We start from the raw sequence: 19,958 nt of genomic DNA on the forward strand, positions 1-19,958 counted from the left end.
TGTAAAGAAGCTCTTACATAAGGACTTATGGAGAGTTTCAGTGTTACTCATTTCAATGCCAGTTTGAATGACAATTAAGATGATTATTTGCAGATTATAGTGTAGATTTTTTTATTTATTTTTTTGATTACCTTCTGGTTCTCTACATCTCTGTGTGTGATTCCGAAGTAGTCTCTCTCCAGCAGGTTGAGGTGATCACACACTTTATCAAAGAGCACCTGTCCCTTGGCTCGTTTCTGTGAGAAGAAAAAAACAAAACAAAACAAAACAAAACATGAGCTCAATGCAGTGAAGAGTCATTTGAAAAGTGAAAGTGTAATTCAAAAAGGATTAACACACCAAAGATTTAATCAGGATGTTATCTTGCATGAGAAAAGTGTGTTGTGTGTACTGCTTTTTTGCTTTTGTTTATTTTATGTCAAGATCTTAAAATCTTAAAACCTTCAAATATTTGCATAAAAAATGTTCAGAGTAGTATAATTTGTGGATCCAAACTATATTCAACAATTAAAAAAAAAACATTTACATAACAAAAAGGAAAATTACACAAGAAATGTGGAGTTCAGAAATATCAGGCTGTTGAATTTGCTGATGCAAAACATTCCCATTTATCTTGAGACAATGAAATGAAAATGAACTCCAAACTCATTTTCTCCAGAGCAGCAATGTACCATTATTTAATTACAATAACAGCATGATGACACAGCACATCACACTACCGCATGACGGAGCCTTTCCTGCACGGACTAACCCTCGAGATATTGGAGCTGCATTCGACCAACTGGGGCCACTCCGAATCAATTCCCTCTAAAGCTTTATAGATACGCCTTCAAATACCGGAGCTCAAGGTGAACATCAACTATGTGAAGGCTTAACACGGATCGATTGCACTTCCTTGAGTGCCGGATGTCATCATCTGGAGCTCCGTCATCCCCACCGCCCCACCCCCCACTCATTTGGCCAGCTCACAGGGGATATTTCAAGGCCCGAGTTGCCACAACACAGACGCCTCCCGCCTCAGCAGAGCCAAAGCCAGCTCCTCGTATCTGGATATACGCTGAAAAGCCACTGCCACATTATAGCAGCAGGAGTCATAACACGCCTGTGCATCTGTCAGCTTCACATGCAGGCAGGAGTATCGCCCACATGCTCCATGACGTGAAGGGCCCACATGGATATAAATGCACACATATCGAAGGTGTGTAACAGAAGTAGCAGCAATACAGTTTTCCACAGATATGGTACATTTGTACGAGCATCCACACACACACGCAAATGAAGCGTACACACATCCTGTTTATGAGATACGTTTAGTGTACGTGCGTGATTTTAACAGCTATAAAGCTGCTAGTGGCAGAGAGTTAATCCTATCAGAAGATCTCAGAGGGAATTAGCAGAGTCATGTCAGACTATTGCTGCCTTGCTGTGACAAGTGTCTTCTCAATGCAACACTCAACCCTGGCTTTACTGACGGAGCCTGCACACACATACAAGACAGATTGTGATCTGCAAGCCTCTGTTCAGGGCTTAGTCACATATCTGTCTAACAGATATAGCTATGGTAACCAGAGCAAATATGTTAGGACTGCAACAGATGCAGCTGACTGATCTGGCGTGTACTCTGCTCTCCCTGGGGTTGTTAAGGAGAAACTTGGAAGGAAAACAGAGATTAGAGTTTCGTAATGATTTTACAAAGGAACCCGGAGCTTGCATCACCAAACCATGTTTTAAAAGTTGGTCTACAACTAACTATTGATTACTTTCATTTTTGATTAACCTGCAGACTATTTTCTCAATTCATTATTTGGTCTATAAAATTTTTAAAAATAGTGAAATAGAAAATGAGAGTCCTTTTCAAGTTCATCACATGTCATGTATTGTCCAACCAACAATCCAAAACCCAAAGAAATTCAGTTTACAATCATATAAAACAGAGAAAAAAGCAGCAAATTCTCTCATTGGAGAAACTGCAAACAGAAGATATTTGGCATTTTTGCTGGAAAAAATGACTTAAATGATAAACAGATTATCCCAACTGTAAAAGACAACATTTACCATGCACTGTCAAGTAGTTTAGAAGTAGGATTTTCAAAAGTGTGGCTCCCCCCCTCTCCACTGAGACATAACACCCTCTGAAGTGAGGTAAAGGAGGTTCAGCGGCTCTGTGCCACTGACAATGATAGGAAACGATTAGTGCAGACATTTTTCCCCAGAGGAGAAAATTGCGTTGAGCTGGAAAACTACAAGGTCAGGAGGATAAAAATGTCAAATCTTGACATTCTGGACCAGTTTCAAATGGGATTGGGGGGTGGGGGGGGTGGGGGGGATGAGGACTCTCTGGCAATTATCTGAGGATCCTTTGACCTCAATTGTATCACTGTGTCAAACACCATGAGCTGACCTACCGTAGCTTATGTCTGCTGCGTTTCACCCTCACTGTTAGGACACTTTCACACGGATTTTTTTGTTCTTTTGTTTCAAGCAAGCAGTATTTGTACCTTACCGGTTGCTATGACAACTCCTCTAGGGAAGCAGGCAACTAACCAGCCATTATTTGTTGTCTCTTGCTTTCTATTGTGATGGATGTGTTTTAATGAAACCCTTTCATAACTATTGCATAATATAGCTGGAGACAGTGTTACTGTGATTAGGGGTATTATCCAACTGTCAGCATCACCCGGATATGAATTGTGTCTCATGCATCGTGTCACTGCATCAATTAGCTTGATTTTGCATTATTTCTCTTTAAAAAAGCGCCTATAGTCACTATTTTGATCATCAAATAATCATTAAGTCACAGGTTCCAGCTTCAGGAATGTGAATAAAGTCAGGTTTTCTTTGGCTTCTGTGAGAAAAAAATAAATATCTTTGAGTTTGGGCTGTTGTTGCTCAGATGGCTTGTTGGACATGTGACGGTTGTTGGACATGTGACGGTTGTTGGACATGTAATTGACCAAATGATTCACTGAGAAAATAATTGATAGATGAATCAATAATGAAAATAATTGTTAGTGGCAGCCCTGAATAACAAAAGACAAACAGCTGGAAACAGCAACTGTCTGTCATTTCTGCTTGTTAATTTTAGGTATAGCTACATGTATGGCTTTTCATTGACTCTCGTGGACATTTTAGTGTTGCTGGACAGATAACTCAGTCATTCCAGTTTCTCTGCCAGTACCTTTGGCTCACACTCTAATCCCAGGTTAGCATAAGTATTCCTCATCTAATGTGTGTAGGTGTCTGGACAAAGTGAACTGGGGTGAGACCCGGGTCACCCTAGCAGGGGGGCGGAGACTGGAGATTACAGGATAGTGAACAGATGGCACATGGTGATTCAATACTTCAACTATTAGACACAAATATACACTGTAGATGGCGATGTTTACATTTCTTCAATGTGTTTTTGTACGAGTCACACATTACCAGAGATTAGTCAGACTCATTATATAAAGGATAAACCCCAGGAGAGGTATAATCTTACTTCCAAGTGGGATTTGATAGATTAAATAATAATTAGAAAGGTTATGGATACAGTAAAAGCTCAACTGTATTGTATATAATGTAATCTAGTTTACACTGCATATCCCCGGGATGATTAATTAACTTACTTTCTGAGAAATATGTGCTCTCAGAAACTGAAATGATTACAGGCAATCAAAAGGCCAAGTATTGATTTTCTGTTCATACCATGTTACAGCATATTCACAGAGATGACTGAAGAATCCAACTCTGAGATGGAAAATAAGTATTCTTGTGTTTTCATCTGGTCGTATATAATAACACAGGCCAGAGAGGACACTGAATTCATATTTAGTTGGCGTTATCCCACATCAAGGGATACCAACTCAGTCTCTGAAAACTAGAAACTCCTGGTGTTGTAAGGGTTATCTCTTTCTTTTTTTCCCCTTCTTATACAAAACAAAACAAAAATAAATAAAAACAAAACACCTGTCTGAAAAAATGTCTGTGTGGAATTTAAACAACAATCATTTTTTACCAGGATGTTTCGAAAGACACTAAATTGCATTATGAGAAATGTTTGAATCCAGTGTCTTTGGAGCTTGACCCACATCGTGGACTAAAATCAATGGATGTTTTTGCTTTTGCTGCACTTATTTTGACAGACAAAATCTGTATCTTGCAACTTTATGTCAATACAGAACTAAACTGTGGTGAAGTGTCCCTTTGAAATACCTGTCAGTTAATTTTGGAGTGACAAAGCTTTGATTTGATATTCAGACGACGGATGATGCCTTTGAATTAAAGGAACATTCTCATTATTTTGTTTAAACCTTTATCTTCTTCTGTGTTAATTCTTTCAGAGCATGGGCACGTCTCACAGATCAAAAACTGAAAGAAAAAACACACGGAGTCAGTCTCAAAGGTCCAGACTGACCCTTGCCCCCCCCCCCCCCCCCCATTTCCAGATCACTGTCCTTAAGAATCCTTCTTCGGCCACAGCGGGACATCAAGTAATCATGCCAATGCACAGAGTCAATGACACTGATTCCCTCCAACAAATGCTCTCATTTCATGGTCAGAACCCTTCACCTCACCACCGCCACCACCCAAACACTCGGCTAATCCCTCTATCCAAACCCCTGGTGTGGAGGAATCTGCTCAAAGGAGATTTGCGGAGAAGGGTCTGGTTCTTTCCTTCAGCCCGCACACATTTTGGGAAAAGTACAAAGTTGAAAGTCTCATAACTTTGAGAGAAGGCTCAACTTTGTTTTATTGGGAAGGAAATATGCAAGGGTGAAAAGTCAGATAGGTTCACTGGTCAGATTTATTCCTGAATTTATAATGTTCTAAGAAAGAAAGACTGTTTAAAGAAAGAAAGCAGCGATTATGCTGTGGAGCACCAACACTCACAATTACAACAAAAAGACTGATCGTGGGCTCTGCTTTGATTAGCGGGGTTATTTGTGAACACTGGAAACATAAGAGCTGTGGATAATCAGAATAATTGTTCAAGTCAAGAGTTGCTTTGGGAAAGAAATAACCTTACACAGCAATTTGACACAATACAAATGTAAATGTGGAATGAAATCCATCAAAACCTTCCAAGACTTATGATACGGATTGTCAGAGCTTTATCCTGGCTGCCATTCTGTAGTAATGCAACTAAGTCTAGGTCAATTAAATTTACTTTCGCTACATTGTCCAGCCCAGAAAATAATGAATCCATTCAACACCTCACCCTGCTCTCTCATTCTAACCCATTATGATTAACAACCAGCTCATGCTCTAGTTCTCTTGACTAAAACACCCCACCTCCATATTTAATTTTTCCACATGATGATTAAAAGCCACACTGCTGGAATGGTGGGGTTGCAAGCTTCACAAGCTTTACAACACAAAGACACATGTTTTTCACTGATGGTTGGCTCTCCTTTCCTCTCGGGGTTTATGTCTGTGTTAGCGCGTGAGCTTTGAAGTAAGAACTAAACATTTAGGAAGCGTTATTTGAATTACTTCTTTCTCTCAAGACTACATAGAGAAGAAGCTTCGGAGGAAAAAAACAAATCCCCCCAAAGCAATTTGACACAATGCAAATGTAAATGCACAGTGAAATCCATGAAATCCCTACTTCTAAAAAAGGCTTGCCAGAATAGGACATTTTTATTCCATTTTATTATAGCAGGCCACGTCTCACAAGACTAATACACAGAGAAATCCAGACACAAACTCTCAAGGTTTTCAGCTCCTTATAAGAAAGTGTTTTTGTGGGACACATTTTTGTATTTAAATATCAACACAGAAATCGAAGTTACTGTCCTCTGTGGATCATAATTTTAATGTTTTGGAACACAGGCTTGAATGAAGCCACATGTTGCATTATTTGTTTATTGAAATGAAGATAACTTTTCCATGAACCCTGCTGCTCTTTTTTTAAGCAAAGAAAAGTGCTTATTATTTTACTCTGCATACACACAGCCTTGTTAAATAAAACAGCCAATATCAGACTTCAGATTAAGAAAGATACGGCGCAACAGAACCAAAAAAGTGAAAACTGAAGTAAGGTGCACTACTTTCAAACTTTAAAATTGCTTTTACTTGACACTGAAAACCTAACCCAGGGACAGGGACTGCAAATGACACGCTATAGAAATTACATCTGTTGCACTTCTCCTTCCCATGTAACAATGTTCATCTGTTCCGTCTCTGTTAAATACAAACAAGTAAAATCTACAAATAAAAAAGGAATATATGGTGCCATAAAGAAAAGACAAACCCTGAAAACGCCTTCACTTATAATCGGTGGATCAACTTAAAAAAACTTGTTCTACATAAAACTGGTTAAAAAACATCAGACATTTCACACTTGATTCAATTACAGCCATTACAAACTGATATACTGCAAACATCATTAGTGCTGCTGCACTGCTGCAAGGCAATTCAAAAGGCCAGGTGATGCAGCAGAGGCAGTTTCATTTCAGCTATCAGGTCATAATAAAACAGCACTAATTAACCTTTAACAAAAAAAAGCAGAACAATCACAACACTTTGTTTTCTTCTTAATGCTTTTGGCTCTGAACTGTTACCATGTGGGTTTCATCTCCTTCATATTAATGTGCTATAAAACCACAAGGTAAAATGACTGAGTAGTAAAAAAAGCTGTTGGAACCTTTCGTTATGTGAAAATGGGTGGTGTGTTAAAACGCTACATGAAATCTCACCTCCACATTGAGTGTGTAGTCGGAGCCGTCCGGCAGGGTGACTTTACACTGCATGATCTTCACCTTCTTCACTCCTCTCAAAGGAGACCTGGACAGACGACTGGTGGATGACCTGTGGGAGACTTGGTCCTCTTCCTGCTGCTCCTGAGAGGAAGAACACAAGTGTCACTTCACAGCAAAAATTCATTTCTACGTGCGGAAATAACTGATCAGTGAGACGTCTCTGTGTTTATTTTACTGGATGAATTAAGGCATGATCAAGAATTTAATGATTTTATTCTGAACGTGTTCACAGACTAGAAATGAAAAATGCCTTTTGCGCACACATTTCCTTACCTAACTGCCCCAGACTGCCCTAAATTAATGTAGCTGTCTTTGACAAAACCACCAGTTCTGTCACATGTCTGAAACCTAAAAATAAAGACTGGGACCCTGAGTGAATGTAATCAAGTCCCACTGAGAAGACCTAGAGGTGTACCGCCATTTTGTCTTAAACAGAGAAAATCCAATTTTCCACTTGGCTGAAAACAAAGCCTTCCTGACTGACTTTATGCAGAAAAAGAAGCCTCTGGCTCCGAGACATTTTGCCTTCTCACTCACTTACAAAGTGGGTTTAATGCCCCTTTTCATTTCTAGATTGAATATTTCTTATCTTGTTCTTCAGGCTATACCCATCACATTGTCCCTACAGCATCTACTGTAGCTCACATGGACCAGTTCTCACTGTGGACCCAATCAGATGTAACCATACAAGGAAATTATGATCACTTTTTGGGAGCATTAGAGTTTAAAGTTACAGCATAATTTAAAATACCAGAGGATGTATTTCAAACATTTACGAATCAATTTATGGTTTTTATGATTTCATTTATGAATGATAGAGACGAGCAGCACAGACGTATGAAAGCAGAGCAGAGAAACTGTAAACACAGGCCACTTCATGTGCTCCCTCACAGCAGACTGACAGCGTTATGTCAGAGTGTTGTGATTCCTCTCAGCCATGTTTCTGCTAATTCACACAGCTCCGACAATGGCAGAGCATCATCCATCACCCTCACTGTGACATGACGGCTGTGCAGTCATGATAAATGAACTGTAATAACTTTGACCCCCTGACCAACTTACACCATCATCTAGTTACATTTTCTATTTGTCCAACAATAGTGACATTCCCATCAGCCACAGATGCACTTTGTATTTAGTGCTAATTACAAATGTTAGCATGCTAACATGCTCAACTAAGGTGATGAACATAATACCTGTGTGACATCCATATCTTAGCTTACTGACATTAGCATTTAGCTCAAGGTACTGCTGTGTGTAGTACAGTGAAGCCTCACAGAGCCGCTAGCATAGTCTTGTTTTTTTTAATGAACACTACATAACAAATGGAGAAACTTGAGCTCTTTGGCTGCTCTTCTACAGTCAAGCGTATGAGCAATATAGATAAATGATATTAGTAATTTCATGTTGCAACGTTGACATATATCTTGATAAAGAACATTTTGTTGAAGCTAAATTGAAAAGATAGATACATTTCTGGAGACAGGAACGTCTGTGTTTTTGGCTCCTGCAGTGAAAAATGTCCTTAAATCTAAAACTGTCATAAGGAAGTGGTGGTCTGATAAAGCCAGAACTATTAATCAGATAGTCACCTTTATGTACACAAATGATGGCAAAACCTTGGACATTCGCAAATTTCTATCAGCTCAAGTATATTCATCATCATCATCATCATCATCATCATCATCAGGCCCGGCCCTGGTCAAGTGTAGCTTTAACATTAAAACATTAAATGTTTGGATTTTTGGCAACATCGCCCTGTCCGGGACCATAATGAATCTATCCCATCACCTCGCCCTGCCTCTTCTGCGCTCTCATTACAGCCCATTATGATTCACATCTAACCTCATGCTCTATTTCTTCTCTTCATCAAACGGCACATTTCAACACTTAATTTTTCCACATCATGATATAAGCCTCACTTCTGGGTCAGCGGAGCTGTGAGTCTGAGCGTGCTCAAACTGCAACACGAGGCAGATCAGCCGAAGGTGAAACATCTCAGAACTAACTCTGCTTTTTTCAACACTTGCACATCTAGATGTTGTGACTTTTGACCTTTTGACCTCTTAATATTGGTTTCTTGCAAAATGACAGACATTTACAAGTTTAGAGTTAATCCAGTGTTGCAGTCAGATAAAACCATCAGCTACATGCCTGCGATCATGTAAAAACAAAAAATAATAAGACAGGACAGCTCAGAGCTAATCCCTACTCTAATGCGGTCTGAGAACCTACACACACCGAACATCAGGTCAAAGCTTTTACAACCTTTTCTTATTTGGATTTTCAAAATGTTTTCTGCACTCTACGTTGAACCCATCGAAAGAGAAACTTTGGTTTTTAACTTTCAAACCTTGTGGAATGAGTAAACACTTCCTACAACTACACAAGGGGTTCTTTAAAGCAACACACCGGGAAGATACTTCAGTCTGGAGTGCTGCGGGTAATACAGACTTCAATAGAAACTGATTTGTTTAGGTTGAAGTAGTGCCCTGAGCTCCATCAGAAACAAATTTGTGATTGCCTAGGCTGCCCATACATAGGACCGAATCTGTATGCATGTAGAGCATGGCAAAATCTTTTCCTTTCAAGTAGGTAAATAAGGGAAGAGGCAAGAATCTCCCTGAGACTGCAGCAGCATCGGAAATTCAATCTACCAAATCGACTAGCTAGGGAGCCCAGGAGGTTGTTTGGGCCAAAATCTGCAGACAAGCACTTAGTGTTCAGATAAGATCAGAGGCTACCTGGGCTGGCTGAGTCTATATAACATGGACAAGCCACAGGCTACACTTATTTATTATGAAGAGGAAAACACAGGTTTGGAAAAAAAAACACCCAACTGGGTTTTCCACTGTTCTACACCAGAATATAAAAATATCTATTTAATCCACAAAGCAGCTGGTGGATCATGTTTTTTTGTACATTTAATTTAAACAGCAAATAATCATCACATCATTGCAGTTGTTTATGTGCCAAAATGATGGGAATTTGAAGATCAACTATCTTACAAGAAAAACAAGACATTTGCAACCTTGTTTTCCAAACACGGTGAGTCAATTTGGAAATGACAGATGCTCTAAAAAACAAGCATTCCCACAACAATCAAACTTTACTGACATTTTCTTATTTCTGTTTATTTTACTGCCCTAATCCAGAGATCTCAGACCTTCAAACCACTAAAAGCCGTGAGGTTTTTCCTTTCAACCAACCTCAGTAGCTCGGTTTACCCTTCGTTCCCACAGCTGTGTGAAGTCGTGCTAATCAGTGTAATCAGCTGACGTAACGCCGGCAATGAAAACATCCACACTTTGTCTCAATCTGTGTTTTTCACCCCATTTCCAAAATAAAAAGCACAGAGCACTGATAAGGACTAGTCTATTTGTCAACAGATGCATTTGTTGCGGGGTCATGACCGCCACTGAAGACACTGAGGCCATGTGGTCAGAACCCCCCCCCTCTAATGTTAATTTCCATTTTTCACACAATGATACAATTCATTCAGGAGAGGGATGAATGGTGTGTATTGTTTTTGTTTTTATGTTTTTTCCCCAGTGTTTACACCCTGAAAATTCATCCTCAAATCAAAAATACTAAAGAGTAAAATTTTGGAAGGCATGTTAAACAGGGTAATATGGTGGATGATATATAATTAAATTCCACATGTCCATGACAACTGTCTGGATATATCCGTACGCCCAGTTCAGACCGAAATGAAGGGGTGGATGCGGTGATGAAGATGCTGACCTGTTCTTTCCGGGCCGGGGTGCTGTGTCCTGCGGCGGCGGGAAGCAGCTCCGGCTGGCTCTGAGGCAAAGTTGGTTCGGCTGCTGCCTGGCTGGGCTGGGATGCTGCTTTAGCTTTCCCCTTCTCCGACTCTTTGTTCTCCTGCGGCTGCTGGGCCTCCGAGTCTGCGCCTGATTCAGTTGTCATGGTAAATCACGCTGGAGTGGAGGAAGAGGAGAAATAAATGAGTCAGCTGACTTGCTATGAATTGATCTACGGTTGCCTCTCAGCCCTGTGTACCCATGAGCTCCACTCTGATGCAAATGCAGAGGTGTGGATATTGTTTGACAGCAGAATAAAAAGAGAAATTAACGTAAGTGGCTTAGGTGCACTCTGGTCCTTTTTTCAATAATCTCGGTGGTGTCAGCAGCTGATAATGTAAAGTGCTTAGACTGCTGGCGCTCTGACGCCCACTAATTCTAAGACATATGTTATTTCACATGTACTCGGGGGCTGGATTAAACTGGTTTAAAACAACTTCATCCAGAGCTGCAACTGAGGATCGTTTTCAGTGCTGGTTAATCTGTTGATTACATTCTTGAGCTCTGGTCTCACCCTCTGGTTAAAGCATCTACATATCAAGAAGAATTCAGTCATACTATTAAAAAAAAAAAAAGATATTCTACTGAAACTATAAGCTGATTAGTTCATTTATTAGACTAATTAAATGATGAAGAGGAATTGAACTGACAACATTTAATTAGTAATTTTCAGTCATTTTTCAAATGACAATGCAAAACAGCTGTACATGATGGGTCCTCCAATGAGAAGAACTTTTTCTATCTTGGAACAATAAAAACTGAATCCTACTTACTTACTTTATATTTTATACACTTAACAATTTAGGGCTGGAATTACTGATTATTTTCACTCTTGATTAATCTGCCGGTTATTTTTCCTTTAGTTGATTATTGATTTAGTCTATAAGATATTAGAAAATAGTGAAAAATGTCTATTGCTGTTTCCTGAAGATTCAGGATGACGTCGTCGAGTGTCTTGCTTTGTTTGACCAACAGTCCAAAATCTTATTTCTTCAGTTTACAGAGAAAAAAAAATTAGAAAAGCAGTAAATCCTCACACCGGAGAAGCAGAGAACATTTCTGCAAACAACAATCAATTAAAGAGGAGAAATGAATGTAAATAATCAGAATGGCATGTTGCTCAGTGGTTTCCCCAGTTACCCCGGGGAGTATTTACACACAAGCATCCAAAGTATCTGCACAGCACCAGTGTGCGTCTTTGATAGCATGACCTTCTCCCTCTGTGAATAGCAGCATACCAACAGATGCGGTCCCAGGAGCCTAAAACTGGGTAATGAGAGGAAACATCTAATGGCCAGCTCTGCCAAACAAAGATGACAGATAGGACGGATCACACTGGGGGCCCCGTATGAACTGTACCACAGGCTCTGACATTGGGATGTAGGGTTTGGGGAGCGTTTTGTGCGGGATAGCGCACTTGGCCTATGCAGAGAGTCTGTGGTGTGTAGTACGGATGCCTGTCATTCTGCTGCTGGCTTGCCTCTCCCTGAGCTCTATTTATAGGGCCGTGTTTACTCCGGGCCGGGATGATTCAGGGGAGGATCTGTGACTCGCAGTCGTGGCTGGGGACAGCAGCCTCTAGATCAACAAAGCCAACACTGTGGGCTGAGGTGATCCCCAAACTTCTAACATGTTGACGCACAGCTGAAACGAGCACGATGGAGAGCTGTGGCTCTAGCAAACAAATGCGCAGCTAAACAACAAGATAACACCAGGTATTGATTATCTGTGAATGCCACAAGACTTTTAGAGTGGGGGTCAAAATTGTCTATAACCTGTAATAAGAAAACTGTTTCAGTTAGAAAGCTTAAATTGACAGAGGCCTTTTCAAGAACTGGCCCACATGCCTAACTCCTTGTGTCCTGCTATGCGCAACACAGGCAGGCACATATCTGGATTATCAACAGCTGGAGCCCATGTCCACATCATGCCTCCATGTTGGTTTTTTCATCTTGCACCTTGTGACAGACGCATTACTTGAACAGAGCTGAACGTTTTGCTGTCTCTGATAGGTGCAATTACTACTGTGTAGACTTGGCAAACTAAAACAAAAATTCTTGACTCAACATCATTAAGTATTACAACTTATTGTATTGCAGAATGATACAGTTCTTAAGAAGGAAATTGCTCTTTGAATGCCAAAGGCTAATTCATCTTTGCTAATGAGGAGAGGGTTTGAATCCACATGGAATTACTTAAAGAAGAATTACAATATAAAGTCAAATCAAGCTTTGCCAAGTAACAGAAAACACGCCAGAACAAAAGACTCAGTTCTAAAATGGATCAGAATGATGTTGACTCAAAACAGCAGAAAGTCTGGACTTAGAGATGAGTTAAAACAGTTGTGGGTTTTTTAGTTTTTCCAGCATTCACTGTCTCATTGTCAAAGACATCAGGAGCCTCGGTTCGAAGCATCAAGGGTCACTGACCATGACATGCTGATCGAACATTCGACTTCAGTAACTTTAGGTGCTATAAAGGCTATAAAGATTACCAAGTCTAGATTACAGGCCTGAGTAGCAGCAATGTGAATGAAGTGACGTAGTCACAAGATCCAAACTCCAACCGCGGCTTGTAAAAGAACACGTTTTTCAAGTCTACAAAAAAAGAAAAACCCACTGAGCCGAATTCAACCAGAATTTGGTCAAAACCTCTCTGCTGTGCGCCATGAGTGGCAAAGTGGAGGAATGGTTCAATAATCAGCTGACAGTAGATGGCTGCACAGCTAACCTTCTCTTAACCCCCCGCCCTGTATGAAACAGGAACTATGGTAGGAGGGGAAGAAAGGAACATCTTAGCACCATAGAAATGGAGGAAGAATACGTTCAGTCACTGGTGACAGGCACTCTTCACAGGGCCACACAACAGCCCACACAGTAGCCTTGTGTGTGACCCTCACCATGCACTGGCACATACATTATGCATTCAGAAAGCTGTATTCACAACTCATTTAATGCCCCGGATTACTCCTTGCATACAGGGGCGGGCTGATGATTGCACCAATATAGCCTTATCATATTGAGTATAAGATTCCACTGAAGACAAAGGCAACGTCTTTTTTAATCTAATCATCAGTGATACTTTCAAATAAATAAATGTGCCTTGTCGCTCCATTGCTGATAAATCTTGCGTAACAAAGATTGAATCTCTCGGGTCACGACGGCTTTTACATTTGGAGTCTTAAATGGCTGGTGTTTGGAAAGTTTTTACCAGGAAGATCCTCAAAAACACAGGAAATAAGAACTGGGTTCGACAGCATTTCATCAAATCCAAAACATGTCGAGTCTTCTAAGTGAATCTTATTATAATAAGGTATACATTTCAACAATTGCAATTAGCTAAAGGCTAAAAAAAAAAAAAAACTCACACAGAGGCAGAGAAGGTAGAAACACCATAATTTTAAGTGGCAGTCTAATTAATGTCCAACATAAAAATGACAAGCTGCTGTCTTCATGTTTTCCCATTTCTCTTAGTTTAAAAAAAAAGAGTGAGGAGAGATACAAGTTTTAATAAGAGATTCATCGGTGTCTGAGCTTAATGAATGTGGGTGTTTTCTTGACCAGGAACTAGATCTAAAATGGAACCTTCAATCAAAACTCATCCCTAATGAAGTTATCCATATGCTCCTTGCATCAGTGAGTTTGAGGAATGAATAAAAGAGGAACTCAGCCGCCATGACTGAAGAGACATATGAAAAGAAAGCTGAGAGAAGAAAAGAAACCTCATCTACAGAGAATGTGAAACAACACTACAACAATGAACACTTGGTGTCAGAGATGTCATCAGAGGCAGCTCTCGCATTACTGCCTGGAAATCAGCTTGTAAGTCCACCGTCACCTGATGGGAAACACATGTTTCTCTCTGATATTTGTGGATATTCTCAGTAATGTGGCGTCTAAGGAGAGACGAGCAGAATCCATCCATCTACTGGTCTCCCTCCAGAAACAAACCTACTAATTCAATCAGGGGACAATCACATTCAGACATAATGCAGAGAAAACCCATTCCAGTGGATGTTCACGTTAATGCTAAAAGCTCAGAGGCTTATCAGTATGTAGCTACATTACATAATTGATCACTGACACTAAATGCTGTGGTGCTGCCCCATGGATGCAAATCTCCATTTTAAGGTCCATTTGTGATTGTAATGCATGCTGTTGGAAAGTGGCCTGTGCACATTGAGACACACACACACACACACACACACACACACACAGGAGGATGAGGGCCTGCCATCTGTGCTGAGTGCTATTAGCCAGAGTACACCACAGCTGGGCCCATCCTCGCCACCCCTGCCCCCACACCCATTACCCCCCTGGGGGCTGATGGAGGTTACACGGAGGGGAATGGTTGGCGTTTTTTGACACGTCCAGGCCCATCCCGGGCCGGCCTGCCGCATATGATGCGACCCCTCTACATGGCCGCAGGGCTGACAGCTGTCACACAGAAACCCAGCTACTGTAACAGGATATCATGTAGCTGGTCCGGCCACTCAACTGAGACACCTCTGCTGAGGGCTTACAGATCCCAAAAGTGTTTTTAACTGTCCTGCCTTCAACAAACAAAATTATTGATACATTTTGTCATGAATGTGACGTCATTTCTTTAGAAAACAATGTTCTTAATTTTTTTTTTTTAAATCGCAGCTTCACATTTACAGTAAATTTGAGGCGCTCATTGAATACCTTCAACTGCAGTAACTTATAATAGACGCAACATTATATTCAGCTCTGCATGCATAGAGTGCCACCATTAGTGGCAACCACTGGGTAGAAGTTGTACTGTCACAATAACAGAGCCTAGTATTACTTTTGAAAAGTAAGATTTGATGATACTTTTTTGAACAAAAGGCTAAATTTTACAGATCTTAAGGGATTAGTTAATAAGTCCATTTAACAGCAACAGTTATGACAAGAAACAAAAAACAAGAAAGACTGGAATGGACAGAGCCAAACGCCTGGCTGTACTCGGCAGCAGAATGGATTACTTGACACTGGTGTGTGTTTACCTGATTGTCAGTCCACCTAAACTGGTGTAACGAGCAACACCCTCGTGTTGCTCGTTACACCAGTTGTTTACCTGTCTCTAGTGAGACTCTGGCTTCTTCAGAGAGAAACAGTAACAAAATGTCTGACATTTAATTTTGACATGAGGCATCTACAAAATGTTTCTCAATAACATGTTACATTTCACAGCTTAGGACAGTTAGTCCAACCCTTAACAATTCAAGAATTCAAACAACCCAGGTCTGTTTTCTAACTCTGTGTTCAGCCAGGACATTCTCCAGCTCTGGTAGCGCACAAACTAAACATGGACTGTAACATCGGTGACTCAGCACAACATCTCAAGACGGATGATTTATGAGTAAATTTATTAGGAGCCTAGCTAAAACTACTGCAGTGTAGTACTACAGTCCTCTTACTTTCATGAAAGTTATAATGTTTTTGAGAGGTGTTGATTCAACTGATCATTTTGGAGAATGTAGTTTATGGTGTTGTTGAACTGCAAAGTCATTTTACCGACATGTGTTTCTGTCATTTTCCCCACCCTGTTTACATCATGGGATACGATGGGCTAAATAACAGAAATATCTCTCTGTATCAAGCAACACAGTCCAACAGCATCACAAACTACTTCCTCCAAAATGATCACACACAAACTGAACATTATTTACAACCCTAATGAAGGTAGGTTGTAGTAGACTGTATCAGTTTTAGCTCAGTTTACCTAATAAACTGGCAACCTGTTGTATTAACATATTGTATTTGTTGTAAGTCATTCATATTATCCACTGCTAAAACAATGGAGGTTCTTAAAAACAGTCTAATAACAGCTGAAACTAAAATGTCTCTGCATATTTAATTTTTGTTTAATTTAGCAGCCATTTCAGAGGCTTTTCATTCAGTACTAATATGGATTTTCAAAAATCATTTAGACCCCTTATGGACCAAAAGTGGACTAGACACTTCACAACGCAACAGCAGAATTAGGGGAAGGACTGGTCACATGAAGGTGACTCCGAGCAGAGAGCATTTTTGCTGAGGAGGCCATAAATCCTGTCAGCTTGCTGCGTTTACATTCTTAGCGTTACTGTCTCTTGCAGTGAGACACTCAGGGATACAACACACAGGCCAGCTAACTTACTGTCACCTCAACTTGACTGCACTTCATTATGCGACACGACCAGTGCGTCTTTGTCGCCGCGCTGTCGCTTAGGGCCAGGGTGGCTTTCCTTGCAACAAACAATCACCAGTGTGGCTGGAAAGGAAAAGCAATTCCTGAATTACATGTTTATGTGGAGTTAGCACTCAATCCAGCTGTACTGCTCCTTTAACAAAGGGAAAATCCCCTATTAATGGAAAAGATTAGAACTAAATCTTAGTAGCTTGATGAGAAGCTAATAATGTCTAATACAGCAACTGTGACTGGCCAGTAGGGATTAAGCATTTTATGAGATTAGCTACAGGTAATCAGTAAATCAACTGTAACTTGATTACCAATGATGTCTGCCGGCAAGCATAAATAAGGGTCGAAGCAATTTATATTTCTTACTTGAAGCTCCAAAACATATCTTAATGTGGAGAGGTGATGGCAATGACTTCTGTCACCAAGACTCACTGAACAGCCTGGCAACAGTGCAGAGGTATTCCCTTAAAGTTTTTGAGCGAACCTCGCCCCTGTAACCAATCAGAGAAGGCTAAAGTCAGGGCTGGGTGCTCACAGGCTTCTGGTGTATTACTTCTCTCGCACCGAGGCTTCCACCTAGTATCAGCTGCTGGAAGGGGTCACTATGTCTGACTCATAAGCTAACAACCTCCCAATTACCTCCACTGGCTGAGACAGCGAACACAGCGAGGATGTAGGTGAAGGGCTGGGTGGAGCAGGGAGCGGGAGGAGAGGGAGGGATGGGAGGAGCGGCGTGGTTTGCTTTTGAGATTGATTTCCAGAATTTGCAGCTTTAAAATGAACCTTTTGGCTGTTTTCTTCACTGCACTTCACTTTTGAAGATTGTTTTTGATAGCAATTAAAATATATTACACTATAAAAGATTATGGTTCTGTTCTGTTGGGGCCTATTCAGCCCTACAAAGAGCAGTTATATTTTACAGAATGTCATATTGTATTATGAAAATATAGGGTTAGTCTACTATTTAGAATCAAATCTAATCAAAAACAATGAAAAAAAGCAGTTGCTATTTGCCTTTATACAACCCAATTGTGTCTTTGTGAGTTCCTTGATTCCCTTTGAATTTCCTTATTCAAATCAGGGCTATGATTATTTTAATTGTTGATTAATCTGATGATTATCTTCTCAGTTAATAGTTTGGCCTATAACAAGTTTGAAACACTCAAAAATACATGTTATGCATATCCTTAAGCCCGAGGTGATGTCATCAAGGTGCTTGTCTTGTCTGACGAAAACATTCAGTTTACATTTTTATAAAAAGTTGAAAAGCAGCAAATCCTCACATTTGAAGAGCTGGAGAATGATTAAAAAATAATATTTTTTTGTATTGAAGCCTATGTTACTCTACGAAGAGCAGTCACAGTTTGAGTGGATGATATATTGTTTTGTTTCATGGCATTTTTAGCTAAAAAACATGCATCACCCTTGCTGACCTTTTGCAGATAAAAGAGGCTGTTGCTTCTATATTTACCTTTCTATGACCCCATTGTGTCTCTACAGTGTTCAACAAAATTTACGGTGAAATAATCATATTTGGGGCGTTTCCTCATGCATATGAGGGGTCTTTAGGATAGAATATGTCATATTGTAAGTTAAGATTTTGGGCCATAAGAATAGATCTTGTAAAACTACCGTATTTCTTCAGATATTAGGTGTTGCTAATAGATAATACTAAAGATGTCAGCAGTTTCTTTCTTTGTAATGGGATGGAAAGACCACTATCTCTACTGAAGGCAAGTTGACTCAAAGGTGCACTCCCAACCAATAAAATATGAAGCCCTGCAAGCAAGGCCCACGACGTTGCTTCCTCCCAATGCTACTGCAACAACAGCTTACTGTGCATCTTAATTAAATTGTCAAGTCAGACTCCAGCCATTGCATGCCGTTCCTACGAGGATGTGATGATGCTAAAAGGAGATCCAGACCCGTGTCATCCAGCCCCTTAACCACGCCTACCGCACTGCAGATCAAAAACACCAAAGTATATCGCCTTGAGACCCGACAATATAACGATTTTAATCCACGAATTGTCCTCAAACGTTACCGTGTGTGCCAGTGACTCAGCGCTGCCCTTCACTGATGTAGAAACAGCTGGATTAAAGGCTGGAAAAGCATCTCTGTCGTGTCGTTTCACCCATTTTCCACTTTCTGCCTCGAAACTAGAGCACGTTAGCTTACTGTACCTTGAGCAGTTAGTTTCTTTGAAATATTTTGACCAAGCTTTGACTTTTAGCTGCAAAATAAGGACCGCTGCAGGAAGCCCATTCAGCAAAACCCCCCAACATATCGCTACAGTGTTGCGCACCGAAAGGCTTCAATACAAAACCATAGCGGGATTCAAAAGGTTGACCACGGTTAGCCACGTCCACCCGACTTTCCGCCTGAGTGGCTACAGCAATAGTGTATTTTTTAATGTTAATTATCTGTCATCGGCCGCGGGTGTTGAGGTATGAGGAGGCGTATATGGCATAAGAGAGGAAATAAAACGGGGAATAGTACAAACCGGGAAGCGAGCATCTCATCTGAGAAAGCCTGAGAGTTCAAAAAGCAGATAAAAGCAGCAAAAAGAGAGGTTTATTACCAGGTCAACCGTCCTCGTTCAGCTGGTTATGCGAGTTGCATTCGTAGTGGGCTTCTGTTTCCTGACAGCGGTGCTACTCTGCTGCAGTTCCCCTCTCCACCAGCCTATCAAACTCCACTATGCAGCTGAGAGTAGAATTGTGGGATATCAGGACAGCCGGGGCATTATTTTAACAGCACACCCTCCCAATCTCTTACACACACACACACACACACACACACACACACAGCATGGCAATTAATGACACAAGGTTTATTGTTTTACTGAAAAAAGCCAGCGCGAGTATTGTCTATTTAAAGAAATGTGATTAAATGAAACGGAATCAGCGGTGGAATGTAACAAAGTATATTTACTTCAATTCAGTACTTAAGTTTAAAAAAAAAAAAAAAAGATACTTGTACTTTAGTTAATTAACTTCATGCAAACAGCTGTGCCCAGCCCCCTTAAGCCAAAGCTGTAACTGAAGCAAAACTATTTTAATAACAAATAAAAAACATTGCCTGGTTCCATCTAGTTAACTACATATCTTTGGGCAGTTAGTTGATAGTTGACAAAACTGCATTTTGATGACATCACAATGGGAATTTTTTTCTTCAAAATATTACTACAAAAAGAATTTAAGAA

At 40.4% G+C, this 19,958-nt stretch overlaps 1 protein-coding gene across 1 annotated transcript in view; it reads right to left on the reverse strand.

Annotated features, from left to right (window-relative positions):
- Window positions 1–19,422, reverse strand: part of epb41l3 (erythrocyte membrane protein band 4.1 like 3) — a 41,953-nt gene extending 22,531 nt beyond the window's left edge. Inside the window, exons 1-4 of the mRNA XM_022758057.1 lie at window positions 19,335–19,422; window positions 10,488–10,684; window positions 6,681–6,824; window positions 132–236 (exon numbers count right to left, since the gene is read on the reverse strand). Of these exons, the coding sequence (XP_022613778.1) occupies window positions 132–236; window positions 6,681–6,824; window positions 10,488–10,673 (435 nt within the window). The 5' untranslated portion in view covers window positions 10,674–10,684; window positions 19,335–19,422. The remainder of the gene's footprint in view (window positions 1–131; window positions 237–6,680; window positions 6,825–10,487; window positions 10,685–19,334) is intronic.
- Between the last annotated feature and the right edge of the window lie 536 nt (window positions 19,423–19,958).

This window comes from Seriola dumerili, unplaced genomic scaffold (genome assembly GCF_002260705.1).
Source record: "Seriola dumerili isolate Sdu_G_001 unplaced genomic scaffold, Sdu_1.0 BDQW01000291.1, whole genome shotgun sequence".
In the NCBI taxonomy this organism is placed as follows: domain Eukaryota; kingdom Metazoa; phylum Chordata; class Actinopteri; order Carangiformes; family Carangidae; genus Seriola; species Seriola dumerili.